This window comes from Eleutherodactylus coqui, chromosome 1 (assembly GCF_035609145.1).
Source record: "Eleutherodactylus coqui strain aEleCoq1 chromosome 1, aEleCoq1.hap1, whole genome shotgun sequence".
Lineage (NCBI taxonomy): Eukaryota > Metazoa > Chordata > Amphibia > Anura > Eleutherodactylidae > Eleutherodactylus > Eleutherodactylus coqui.
Genome location: NC_089837.1, coordinates 535,194,746 through 535,209,049, shown reverse-complemented (window position 1 = coordinate 535,209,049; position 14,304 = coordinate 535,194,746). Strand labels below are relative to the sequence as shown.

The window sequence follows — 14,304 nt, the reverse complement described above, 5'->3', positions numbered from 1 at the left end:
CTCTTGACTTGTCTGCACACTTTACTATGCCTTACTATCGGGAGGTGCCTTATATTTGGGACTTCTGCAAATTTCAGGGGGTGTCTTATTTTCAGGGGGTGCCTTATTTTCGGAGAAACACGGTAATAAATTTGCATTCAACATTATTTTCTGAACATTGAATTCCTTCAAATGGAATTACAAAGCTGCGAAGAACAATTGGTGGAGGAGGATCAACAAGACTGGGATACACAACGCAGGAAAGGGGAACGTCACTGAGAAAGTAGAGAAGATCTTGAAGATACAGAAAAATCTAAAGACTTCAGGGATTTGAGTGATTACGACAAGGGGAGTGTTTAATTGGCACACGTCAGGGATGCAAGGATCTGGACAAGACATTCAGGACAGCGTATGAGGCTCGGTTTCTCTCCAACCGGATCCAATTCCACGGATGATTCTTGCATTGGAAGTATAGAAGGTGGAGGAAAAGAGGTGGCCAGCATGAAGACCAGGTGGACAGCCACCAGCGGAGTACAAGAGGACTTCAACACTATAGCGGTAAGTAGATCTTCAAGACGTTTATCTCCTATGGAAATACAAGTACTTTCTAAAAGACTGTCGAGGGACACAGATGGGTTCCAGGCTGATTTGGACCTACAATGAATTTCTAGAGATCTACGACTGAAATCTATGTTTGCATTACAACCCTTGTAGCGCGGTCCGACCCCCGCGAGGGTCTTTCCTTGGTTGAGGTTGGACTGCGTAACAAAAGTCATTTCCAGACGCTTGTTTCTAACCATTGCCTTGAAACATTAGTTTAATCCAGACAGACATCTTTAAATGAAGATCTCGACAGAACACATTGGGCAATAGAGGAAAATATAATATGAGTAGAAAGGGAAGTAGAGCATTAGGGACATTATCAGAAGACAAGAGAAGCCCTCTAAAAGCAGCCGGTGAAGGCGGCAATAGTTGTCATGGATTCCACTCCGTATTGTAATGAGATCTTGAGTCAATGAAATAATGATAACAGTAAGTGTGAACCCCTCTCGATAAACCTGAGGGTCCTGCTGAATGATGCTCTCCTTGAGGTTCCATTGACCAGCGCCTCATCTCTATCGAACACGAGAAGGGCTTGGAAGCCGTTGGGCGATGCAGTATGGGATCCATACACTCTGCCTGTCACTGCTGGAGTTCATCCCTACCAATATATATATATTTTTTGATGGGGTGTACTACCGGCAGCTTTATGGTTGTGGCTAGAGGCATAACTTGAAGCTTCTGGGCCCTAATGCAAAACCTGTAACGGGGCCCCCAACTATAATGCTTTACTCATAGTACTGGGCTCCCTATATGGAAAGGAGAGGCCTTATGGGTCCCCTAAGGCTCCTGGGCCCGGATGCCTGGGACCGCATCCCCTGCACCCCCTATAGTAAGTCAGCTATGGGTTTGAATGCTGCACCAACCTACGCTAATATTTACATGCGTATGATTGAGGAGGATTATGTATTTACTTCCCCTTACTGGTGGCGTCTTACAGATGATGTTCTTCTGATCTCTTACCCCCCAGAGCTGGTTGAATGCTGCTAGCCCCGGGTTACAACACACACTTATTCTATAGAGAAAGTGCAGTTCGTAGATGTGATGGTGTCCATAAAGTCTGGAAGTGGACTACAGACGTCTATGTGAAGTCTACAGACAGAAATAACATTTTACTATGTGACTGCCAGCACCCCGGGACCATGACTGAAGCGCTAGCCTAGGCTCCGCTTTTACAAGTCAGGAGGACTATAAGTGATGACCCATTGATGAAACCCTAGATGAAATGAGTGCAAATTTATGGCCAGAGGTTACCCTACACCCCTGGTTATTAGAGCTGTGAATGATGTAAGGGCAAAGATTCAGGAGGAACTTATGACACCTAAAAATAGGGAACGAGAAACTAAAAGGATACCGCTTGTTTCAACTTGTGGATCCAACAGAGGTGAAATAATCAAAAACATTGTCAATATTAGTGAGAGAATGTGAGAATATTCTGGAAATCTCATTTAAACCAATTATGGCCTATAGGAGAGGCCTAAACACCAGAGATAAATTAGTTAACCCTATGTTTGATATAGGTGAAGTACGGAAGCAGACAAGAGCCCCACTTTAAAAAAAATGCCTTAACTGTTTGTATTGTGGGGATCTAGTGAGGGGAGACAGATATAGACATCAATAGGGCAAAAATATAGGTATACTTGTACCTCATCCTTTGTTGTCTATCTGACCACTTGTCCCTGTGGATTGGGGTATGTTGGGGAGACAACTATGGAGGTGAGGACCCGTATACTCAAACACAAGAGCACCATATACACTAAAAACATGGAACTTCCATTATCTAAACATTTCTTAGAGATTAAACTTTCCATCAGCCAACTCAGACTCAGGTCCCGGTGTTGACTAGAGGTGGTGTTCAGGTTCTGGTGTTGACTAGGGGTGGTGTTCATGTTCCTATGTTGACTAGAGGTGGTGTTAACATTCCGGTGTTGACTAGGGGTGGTGTTCATGTTCCTATGTTGACTAGAGGTGGTGTTCACATTCCAGTGTTGAACAGAGGTGGTGTTCAGGTTCCGGTGTTGACTAGGGGTGGTGTTAACGTTCCGTTGTTGACTAGAGGTTGTGTTCACATTCCAGTGTTGAACAGAGGTGGTGTTCAGGTTCCGGTGTTGACTAGGGGTGGTGTTAACGTTCCGTTGTTGACTAGAGGTTGTGTTCACATTCCAGTGTTGAACAGAGGTGGTGTTCATGTTCCTATGTTGACTAGAGGTGGTGTATATGTTCCGGTGTTGACTAGGGGTGGTGTTAACGTTCCGTTGTTGACTACAGGTGGTGTACACGTACCAGTGATGACTAGAGGTAGTGTTCACGTTCCGGTGTTGCCTAGATGTGATGTTCACGTTCCTGTGTTGACTAGTAGTGGTGTTCAGGTTCTGGTGTTGACTAGAAGTGGTGCTTACATTCCGGTGTTGACTAGAGGTGTTGTTCAAATTTCGGTGTTGACCTCATCCTTTGTTGTCTATCTGACCACTTGTCCCTGTGGATTGGGGTATGTTGGGGAGACAACCATGGAGGTGAGGACCCGTATGCTCAAACACATGAGTACCATATGCACTAAAAACATGGAATTTCCATAGTCAAACATTTCTTAGAGACGAAACTTTCATCAGCCAACTCAGACTCAGGTTCCGGTATTGAATAGAGGTGGTGTTCACGTTATGGTGTTGACTAGAGGTGGTGTTTATGTTCTGGTGTTGACTAGAGGTGGTGTTCAGGTTCCGGTGTTGACTAGAGGTGGTGTTCAGGTTCCGGTGTTGACTAGAGGTGGTGTTCAGGTTCCGGTGTTGACTAGAGGTGGTGTTCAGGTTCCGGTGTTGACTAGAGGTGGTGTTCACATTCTGGTGTTGACTAGAGGTGGTGTTCACATTCTGGTGTTGACTAGAGGTGGTGTTCACGTTCCTATGTTGACTAGAGGTGGTGTTCACGTTCCTGTGTTGACTAGAGGTGGTGTTCACGTTCCTATGTTGACTACAGGTGGTGTTCACATTCCGGTGTTGACTAGAGGTGGTGTTCACGTTCCGGTGTTGACTAGAGGTGGTGTTCAGGTTCCGGTGTTGACTAGAGGTGGTGTTCAGGTTCCAGTGTTGACTAGAGGTGGTGTTCATGTTCCGGTGTTGACTAGAGGTGGTGTTCAAGTTACCGGTGTTGACTAGAGGTGGTGCTCAAGTTCCAGTGTTGACTAGAGGTGGTGTTTAGGTTTTAGTGTTGACTAGAGGTGGTGTTCAAGTTACTGGTGTTGACTAGAGGTGGTGTTCACGTTCCTGTGTTGACTAGTAGTGGTGTTCAGGTTCTGGTGTTGACTAGAAGTGGTGCTTACATTCCGGTGTTGACTAGAGGTGTTGACCTCATCCTTTGTTGTCTATCTGACCACTTGTCCCTGTGGATTGGGGTATGTTGGGGAGACAACCATGGAGGTGAGGACCCGTATGCTCAAACACATGAGTACCATATGCACTAAAAACATGGAATTTCCATAGTCAAACATTTCTTAGAGATGAAACTTTCATCAGCCAACTCAGACTCAGGTTCCGGTATTGAATAGAGGTGGTGTTCACGTTATGGTGTTGACTAGAGGTGGTGTTTATGTTCTGGTGTTGACCAGAGGTGGTGTTCACATTCTGGTGTTGACTAGAGGTGGTGTTCACATTCTGGTGTTGACTAGAGGTGGTGTTCACATTCTGGTGTTGACTAGAGGTGGTGTTCACATTCTGGTGTTGACTAGAGGTGGTGTTCACGCTCCTATGTTGACTAGAGGTGGTGTTCACGTTCCTATGTTGACTAGAGGTAGTGTTCACGTTCCTATGTTGACTAGAGGTGGTGTTCACATTCCGGTGTTGACTAGAGGTGGTGTTCAGGTTCCGGTGTTGACTAGAGGTGGTGTTCAGGTTCCTGTGTTGACTAGAGGTGGTGTTCAGGTTCCTATGTTGACTAGAGGTGGTGTTCAGGTTCCTATGTTGACTAGAGGTGGTGTTCAGCTTCCGGTGTTGACTAGAGGTGGTGTTCAGGTTCCGGTGTTGACTAGAGGTGGTGTTCAGGTTCCGGTGTTGACTAGAGGTGGTGTTCAGGTTCCGGTGTTGACTAGAGGTGGTGTTCAGGTTCCGGTGTTGACTAGAGGTGGTGTTCAGGTTCCGGTGTTGACTAGAGGTGGTGTTCCTGTTCCAGTGTTGACTAGAGGTGGTGTTCAGGTTCCGGTGTTGACTAGAGGTGGTGTTCAGGTTCCGGTGTTGACTAGAGGTGGTGTTCAGGTTCCGGTGTTGACTAGAGGTGGTGTTCAGGTTCCGGTGTTGACTAGAGGTGGTGTTCAGGTTCCGGTGTTGACTAGAGGTGGTGTTCAGGTTCCGGTGTTGACTAGAGGTGGTGTTCAGGTTCCGGTGTTGACTAGAGGTGGTGTTCAGGTTCCGGTGTTGACTAGAGGTGGTGTTCAGGTTCCGGTGTTGACTAGAGGTGGTGTTCAGGTTCCGGTGTTGACTAGAGGTGGTGTTCAGGTTCCGGTGTTGACTAGAGGTGGTGTTCTGGTTACCGGTGTTGACTAGAGGTGGTGTTCAGGTTCCGGTGTTGACTAGAGGTGGTGTTCAGGTTCCGGTGTTGACTAGAGGTGGTGTTCAGGTTACCGGTGTTGACTAGAGGTGGTGTTCAGGTTAATGGTGTTGACTAGAGGTGGTGTTAAAGTTACCGGTGTTGACCAGAGGTGGTGTTCATGTTCCGGTGTTGACTAGAGGTGGTGTTCAGGTTCCGGTGTTGACTAGAGGTGGTGTTCAGGTTCCGGTGTTGACTAGAGGTGGTGTTCAGGTTCCGGTGTTGACTAGAGGTGGTGTTCAGGTTCCGGTGTTGACTAGAGGTGGTGTTCAGGTTACCGGTGTTGACTAGAGGTGGTGTTCAGGTTCCGGTGTTGACTAGAGGTGGTGTTAAAGTTACCGGTGTTGACCAGAGGTGGTGTTCCTGTTCCGGTGTTGACTAGAGGTGGTGTTCAGGTTCCGGTGTTGACTAGAGGTGGTGTTCAGGTTCCGGTGTTGACTAGAGGTGGTGTTCAGGTTCCGGTGTTGACTAGAGGTGGTGTTCAGGTTCCGGTGTTGACTAGAGGTGGTGTTCAGGTTCCGGTGTTGACTAGAGGTTGTGTTCAGGTTCCGGTGTTGACTAGAGGTGGTGTTCAGGTTCCGGTGTTGACTAGAGGTGGTGAGCGAACATCCCTATCAAAAAAGAAAGAGCTAAAATGGATATTTCCGTTGAATACTTTGGCCCCTAATGGCCTGAAGGTGGGTTAGCATTTTGTGCCGTACATCTGGCCAGTCCCCTTGATGCTTGCCTCCTATAGACTATAGCTGACAGCTGGATTGATGTACATTATGCCAATTCTCCTTTTTAATTTGTTTTATTCTTAGTCTTTTAGGGTGGAATCCTGTGATGCAGAAGGGCCTCCTCTGCTTCGGCTTTAGTGAGTGATGCTATAGGATACGGTTGTGAAGGGCTCTCCCCTATATATTACAGCGATCGCCTCGATCGGGATGTGTTGGTACTTCGCACTGGTATAATTTAGTACTTCATAAAACTTTAATTTGCATCTGTGGATATTCCATCTTTTTAAGTGAAATTCATGATTTTTCTTGCTATTAAGGATACAATTGTTGACAGATATTGTAGTGTACAGCAGTTGATGTGTTCGGGAAGGTTCTGGATGGTCCATGTACTCTTGTGTTTCTGTATTTGTCCACTGTCTTCTATGTGTATGAATAGTGTATTGCACCTTTGCAGCACTGAAAGGGTTACTGTCTGGGAGAGTATCTATTTGTTTATCATGTGACCTCAGTATATATATATATTTGCAAGGTGTGCGAGAGGGTCTCTGGTTTTTGGCTGTTCCCTTGGAGAGAGGGCCTGGCCCGTATTCAGACACCCTCAGTCTCAGTACAAGAAGAGATGGAAGAGGCTGAGCGAATACCCCTTTAGGCCGCGAACTCCTTCTCCTTCCCCCTCTTGTGATTAGGTACAAGTGGAGTTTGCCCGGCGTGCGGCGTGATGTGAGACAGTTGCAAAGATCTGTGAGAGCGGACGGGTGGAGTGTTGTTGGAGTTTCCTAAGTCATGTCCGGGACCACAGATAACTCGGCCTGTAAGTCACCCCGCTTCTCCCGAGTTTCCTCCCCGTCGCTGCACGCTCTGAAGCCTAGCTATTTTTGCCAGTGGATGTAAAGAGGACCTTTGTGATTCTTATTTCACGTTTCTCAGTAAACGGCTTCATCGACCGTTCCCGGTTTGGCCTTTTGAATTCTACCCCATGTGCGGATTCTTATTTATACCCCGGAGAGCTCACCACGGAGGGAGGAACGGTGGCGTCACGAGTGACAAGAAGGACTCAGGTGATCCACTCGTGGGTTTCCTTATTTAATATAGTCTGCCCACCTCTCATGGACGTGTCTGTGATTACCCTCCGGGTGGGAGGCGGTAGAGCCACCGTGACAAGTGAACTACTCTACCCCGCTGTCTCCTAGGCTGGGGCCCCCTCCTCGGACGCTGCAATATAACTTTGGGAATAAACATACCTACCAATAGAATATTCGGTGTATTGTGCATGAGTGATGGCGATGGCGAAGGCTAGATGACGGGATGGAACTGAAGAACAATAACATTATTGGTGATCGGAAATCGAACACGCTGGATACAACTAATACCTATATTGGTACATAAAGGGGGTTTGTCATAAAAAAACTAATTCTATACCCCTCTATTCCTCCACAAGCAGTCTACTTACCCCACATCTTCTCCAGTCCCCCGGATCAGCTCACCACAAGCTAGTTGGCATTCCTTCTTCCTGCAGGTCCCGTCCCTGTGAAGTAGCATTCACTGGCTTGGAAGGACTGCGGATCTACTGCAGAGACAGTGGGCATGAGCAGCCTCTGCAGTAGCTCGGCACTCCCTGCCAGACGGTGAAGTAGTGACGCAACGTACAATGCCGGGCAGGAAGGAGACTGTCTTTGAATGTACGTAACCTCGCAGGAAGCAGAACAATCAGCCGGCTTGTGGTGAGGAGGTGAGGACTGCAGGAGGCAGGAGAAGGTCTGGTAAAAAGACTGATGGGGGAGGAATAGGGGAGTATAGAATATTTGTTTTTTAATGGCAAAACCCCTTAAATAATAACAGGAGGTCTGACTAAATTATAGGAATATGTTGGATCCATCCAATTGGGCTTAGAATCCACCATCAGCGGGAGTCACGTGTCTATAGGGGGCCACATGCCAACTCTCCTATATATGTATAGTGTCTAACTAGGGGTGATTTGCTTGATATATTACTTATTCTGGAGTAATGTGATAATTACCACGATGGGCGCCAACGCCTCCTTGTATACAGTATCTATAGTCCAATATCTGCAGTAGATTGCTGAAGCATAAGATGTATGACCCAAAGTGACGCTGTGAGGTCTTTGGGAGGCGATGTAGAGTACCGGGGAGTCGCGCATGCGCAGGAGGCTGTTCCTGGTAGCCGTCAACCACGGCTCAAGATTAGATTGTATCTCGTGAATGCAGCTGAAGATTCGCGCATGCGCAGAGCCGAGCACTAAAGACTGTGCTTTACTATGAACTATCGCGCTGATATTGAAATCTCACGCATGCGCAGTTCATCATTGAAGACGCTGATAGCCACTAACATGCATACGCCTGGCAGATGAGATGGCGCCTGGACCCTCCGGACCCCCTTGTTGTGGGGCTCATGGGGTTGATGCTCTGATATAGCTCTGTGTGCTGGAGTAACCCTGATGGGGGATGCTGCATCCACTTTGGATTATTTCCTGTGTGATACGGCATTTTGAGCTCGATGAAGACCCTGAGAGGTCGAAACGTCGCCTGATGTTTATTATAGAGGAATGAAGACTTAGAATGTTCATCTTCGCCGTTTGTGCGCTGCCACGTATCCTGTTACCTCCCTGATCCTGGGGATCGTCACGCATGTCTACTTACCAATCTGCCGCACTTCTAATCTGGGGATGTGGAGTTGACGGAGGCAGAAGGTTCATTCTACTCCTTCCCCCGCCGCTCACACCTGAACCAGAGGGGCCTTTCATCTAATTTGCTTCTTTTGGGAGCAGCAAGGAAGCCCTTTGTTGTAGTGATAATGAAATCAGCCATTTGCAAGAGATCCCATGGGCTCCCGACCCTCCAGTACGCATCCTGCTGACCTGCTGACTGCGAGTCCCCTCCACAGAGATGGGACAAAGACGGGGATTATGGGTCATCTGAAGGTCTCACCTCAACAGCGACTCCATTTTGAATCCATAAGTCAATTCACTCCCGTCGCTCCGACCCCCGGAACCCCCGGAATCACCTACCTGCAGAGCTACCCATCCTCTGTGACGGATCATGTTCAGGAGCCACAAGGCGACCACGGCTCCTCTATTGGAGGGTCTCCGGGGCTCATATCCTCAGCTGATGTCATGATGGTGAAGGTGGGAGTACCATGGAAGTCCCTGCCCAGACTGTCAGCCCCCGGCTCCGTGCACCCTAGTTCCCCTTCTTTCTCCCTGGGTGTATTTGTAGCCCCCCTGCTGATTTCTGACTAATCCCTGCCGACCCTCCTAGAAAAAACTCTAAACTTTATTAGTCGTCCTCAAGCGATCCATAACCCCGAGGTGTGTTAGTCGTGTGCCGGCTGGTGGACACCGGGGCGGCTGACCAGGAACAGTACGTGGTGTCAGCAGGGGGTGCCGGGCCTGCATGTGGCCTCCATCCTGTAAGAGTGCACGACCCGGGGAGCTGGAGATATGTCAACAGGGTACTAGAGCCCGTATCACATCATGTATCCAAGCTAGAGGTGCTACAACAGATACTAGAGCCTTTGTGTAGAGATGAGCGAGCACCAAAATGCTCGGGTGCTCGTTACTCGAGTCGAACTTCCCGTGATGCTCGAGGGTTCGTTTCGAGTAACGAACCCCATTGAAGTCAATGGGCGACCCGAGCATTTTTGTATTTCGCCGATGCTCGCTAAGGTTTCCATTTGTGAAAATCTGGAAAACATCAGAAAGTGATGGGAACGACACAGAAACGGATAGGGCAGGCGAGGGGCTACATGTTGGGCTGCATCTCAAGTTCACAGGTCCCACTATTAAGCCACAATAGCGGCAAGAGTGCCCCCCCCCCCCCACTGTCAGCGTAAAGATCGTTCTCCTCTGGCACAGCTGTAACAGCTGTGGCAGAGAAGAACGATGTTAGCCCATTGAATTCAATGGAGCCGGCAATACAGCCGACTCCACTGAAAGCAATGGGCTGCCGGCGATCGCAGGATGAATGGTCAGGAAGGGGTTAAATATAGAAGCCCTTCCCTGCAATTCATCCAGAAATGTGTTACAATAAAAATATATACCGGCGTATAAGACGACCCCCCAACTATCACCTTATATGCCAGGAATACAGCGGAGCAAAGAATAAAAATCATTACTCACCTCCCCCGGCGTTCTGCGGCGCTGCTGCAGGCTGTCGCTCCCTCCTGGTTCCCGGCAGAGCATTGCTTTCTCTACGAAGGGCTTTAAATCCCCGCCTCCAGAAACACAGCCAATCAATGACATCATTGTCATTGGCTGTGATTGGCTGAAGGCACGTGTGTTTCTGGAGGCGGGGATTTAAAGCCCTTCGTAGAGAAAGCAATGCTCTGCCGGGGACCAGGAGGGAGCGACAGCCTGCAGCAGCGCCGCAGAACGCCAGGAGAAGTGAGTAATGATTTTTATTCTTTGCTCCACTGTATTGCCGGCGTATAAGGTGACAGTTGGGGGGTCGTCTTATACGCCGGTATATATTTTTATTGTAACACTTTTCTGGATGAATTGCAGGGAAGGGCTTATATATTTAACCCCTTCCCGACAATTCATCCCGCGCACGCCGGCAGCCCATTGCTTTCAGTGGAACCTGCTGTATTGCCGGCTCCATTGAATTCAATGGGCAAACATCGTTCTTCTCTGCTACAGCTGTTACAGCTGTGGCAGAGAAGAATGATTTGTCTTCTATATGTTCTCAATGGGGTTGGCGCTGCTGCCGCCGGCCCCATTGGGCGCATATAGAGAAGAGAACAGGAATCGCAGATCGCAGATAGGTGCGATCTGCGATTTCTATGGCCTAAGAAGGACCGTTGGGGTTCTTGAAGCCTACACTAACTCCTAACGCTCTCCCTATAGCAGCTCCGGCACCAGCAGCACTTTCCCTCCTCTATGTCAGAATGCATCTGTGGCGAGCCGTGGGAGGGGCCGATTTATATACTCGGGTGACACCTGATCTCGCCAGCCACTCACTGCAGGGGGGTGGTATAGGGCTTGAACGTCGCAGGGGGAAGTTGTAATGCCTTCCCTGTCTTTCTATTGGCCAGAAAAGCGCGCTAACGTCTCAGAGATGAAAGTGAAAGTAACTCGAACATCGCGGGGTACTCACCTCTAGTAACGAGCATCTCGAACACGCTAATACTCGGACGAGTATCAAGCTCGGACGAGTACGCTCGCTCATCTCTAGTTCTGTGCCCTCCGTATCACATCTTGTATCCAAGCTAGAGGTGGGAGATCCACCCTTTCCCTGCCAGGCAGTCTGCCATCTCCTATCTCTGCGGTATCTACAGGGGTCTCAGCTTCTGGACTGTCCTTGGTGCCCCCATAACTGATGACGCACCCCGCTGTCTGGGGTCTTCATGCTGGCAACAACCCAGCGGAGTGGATGATTCAAGATTACATGCTGGGGAATGTAGTGCCTCTGTAAGCGTGTATCACACAGCATCGGCTTAGATACAGCAGATCCTATTCTAGAAGTAAACGTGTAACAAGGGGTAATATTCCAGACCGGAGAGGAGCGGCGGGACGCGCGGCGGCAGAACATGGCGGATAGACCGATCACTGAGGCAAGACACAACCGGAGAGACATCAGCTGTGAGAGACAGTCCAGCGAGAGTGTCCGACCGCACTCCGTGTATGAGGACAGCGCTGCGCCGTAATTAAGGCAATGATGGCGTCTGGAGGTGGAGCCCCAGGTGGAGCAGACGGACTGCGAGACGGAAAACCTCAGGGAGCAGCGGGCGCCCGGATAATGAGGACTAATCAGGACCCTAACGAAGCGCGCAATTATCTCCCAAGGACCGCGGCGATCATTAAAAGTAGCAAAAACTTCACCCACAAAAGATTCCTTATGCTATGTCTTATACTCCAGTCGCATCCAGAGCTGCAGCCACATCATGTCTGATACTCCACTCACATCCAGAGCTGCAGTCACATCATGTCTGATACTCCAGTCGCATCCAGAGCTGCAGCCTCATCATGTCTGATACTCCACTCACATCCAGAACTGCAGTCACATCATGTCTGATACTCCAGTCGTATCCAGAGCTGCAGTCACATCATGTCTGATACTCCAGTCGCATCCAGAGCTGCAGCCACATCATGTCTGATACTCCAGTCGCATCCAGAGCTGCAGCCACATCATGTCTGATACTCTAGTCACATCTAGAGCTGCAGTCACATCATGTCCGATTAGCCACTCACATCCAGAGCTGCAGTTACATCATGTCTGATACTCCAGTCACATCCAGAGCTGCAGTCACATCATGTTTGATACTCCAGTCGCATCCAGACCTGCAGCCACATCATGTCTGATACTCTAGTCACATCTAGAGCTGCAGCCACATCATGTCCGATTATCCACTCACATCCAGAGCTGCAGTTACATCATGTCTGATACTCCAGTCGTATCCAGAGCTGCAGTCACATCATGTCTGATACTCTAGTCGTATCCAGAGCTGCAGTCACATCATGTCTGATACTCCAGTTGCATCCAGAGCTGCAGTTACATCATGTCTGATACTCCAGTCGCATCCAGACCTGCAGCCACATCATGTCTGATACTCTAGTCACATCTAGACCTGCAGCCACATCATGTCTAATACTCCAGTCGCATCCAGAGCTGCAGCCACATCATGTCTGATACTCCAGTCGCATCCAGAGCTGCAGCCACATCATGTCTGATACTCTAGTCGCATCCAGAGCTGCAGCCACATCATGTCTGATACTCCAGTCGCACCCAGAGCTGCAGTCACATCATGTTTGATACTCCACTCACATCCAGACCTGCAGCCACATCATGTCTTATACTCCAGTCGCATCCAGAGCTGCAGTCACATCATGTTTGATACTCCAGTCGCATCCAGACCTGCAGTCACATCATGTTTGATACTCCAGTCGCACCCAGAGCTGCAGTCACATCATGTCTGATACTCTAGTCGCATCCAGAGCTGCAGCCACATCATGTCTGATACTCCAGTCGCACCCAGAGCTGCAGTCACATCATGTTTGATACTCCACTCACATCCAGAGCTGCAGCCACATCATGTCTGATACTCTACTCACATCCAGAGCTGCAGCCACATCATGTCTGACACTCCACTCACATCCAGAGCTGCAGCCACATCATGTCTGATACTCCACTCACATCCAGAGCTGCAGTTACATCATGTCTGATACTCTAGTCGCATCCAGAGCTGCAGTCACATCATGTCTGATACTCTAGTCGCATCCAGAGCTGCAGCCAGATCATGTCTGATACTCTAGTCGCAACCAGAGCTGCAGCCAGATCATGTCTGATATTCCAGTCGCATCTAGAGCTGCAGCCACATCATGTCTGATATTCCAGTCGCATCCAGAGCTGCAGCCACGTCATGTCTGATACTCCACTCACATCCAGAGCTGCAGTCACATCATGTCTGACACTCCACTCACGTCCAGAGCTGCAGCCACATTATTTCTGATACTCCACTCACATCCAGAGCTGCAGCCACATTATTTCTGATACTCCACTCACGTCCAGAGCTGCAGCCACATTTTTTCTGATACACCACTCACATCCAGAGCTGCAGTCAAACATGTCTGATACTCCACTCATATCCAGAGCTGCAGCCACGTCATGTCTGATACTGCACTCACATCCAGAGCTGCAGCCACATCATGTCTGATTCTCCACTCACATCCAGAGCTGCAGTCACATCATGTCTGATATTCCACTCATATCCAGGGCTGCAGCCACATTATGCCCTATACTCCAGTCACTTCCAAAAGTACAGCCAAATTAGGTCTGATACTCGTCACATCCGGATCTGCAGTCACATCATGTCTGATACTCCACTCACGTCCAGAGCTGCAGTCACATCATGTCTGATACTCCACTCACATCCAGAGCTGCAGTCACATCATGTCTTATACTCGAGTCACCTCTAGAGCTGCAGCCACATCATGCCCAATACTCCACTCCCATCAAGATCTGCAGTCACATCATGTCTTATACTCGAGTCACCTCTGGAGCTGCAGCCACATCATGTCTTATACTTCAGTCACATCCAGAGCTGCAGTCCCATCATGTCTGATACCCCACACACATCTAGAGCTGCATCTACATCATGTCAGATACTATAATCACATCCAGAGCTGCAGTCACATCATGTCTGATACTCCACTCACATCCAGAGCTGCAGTCACATCATGTCTGATACTCCACTCACATCCGGGGCTGCAGTCACATCATGTCTGATACTCCACTCACATCCATAGTTGCAGTCATATCATGTCTGATACTCCACTCACATCCAGAGCTGCAGTCACATCATGTCTGATACTCCACTCACATCCAGAGCTGCAGTCACATCATGTCTGATACTCCACTCACATCCAGAGCTGCAGTCACATCATGTTCCATAATCCACTCACATCTACAGCAGCAGA

The 14,304-nt window shown here is 48.9% G+C and overlaps 1 protein-coding gene across 1 annotated transcript; it reads right to left on the bottom strand.

Moving 5' to 3' along the window:
- Positions 1–4,055: 4,055 nt before the first annotated feature.
- Positions 4,056–8,377, bottom strand: LOC136607555 (mucin-22-like). The gene is made up of 5 exons (XM_066589047.1): positions 8,221–8,377; positions 7,115–7,184; positions 5,494–5,742; positions 5,252–5,410; positions 4,056–5,076 (listed from the first exon to the last, which is right to left on the bottom strand). The coding sequence occupies exons 1-5, from the start codon at positions 8,375–8,377 to the stop codon at positions 4,056–4,058; spliced, it is 1,656 nt and encodes a 551-aa protein (XP_066445144.1).
- Positions 8,378–14,304: the final 5,927 nt, after the last annotated feature.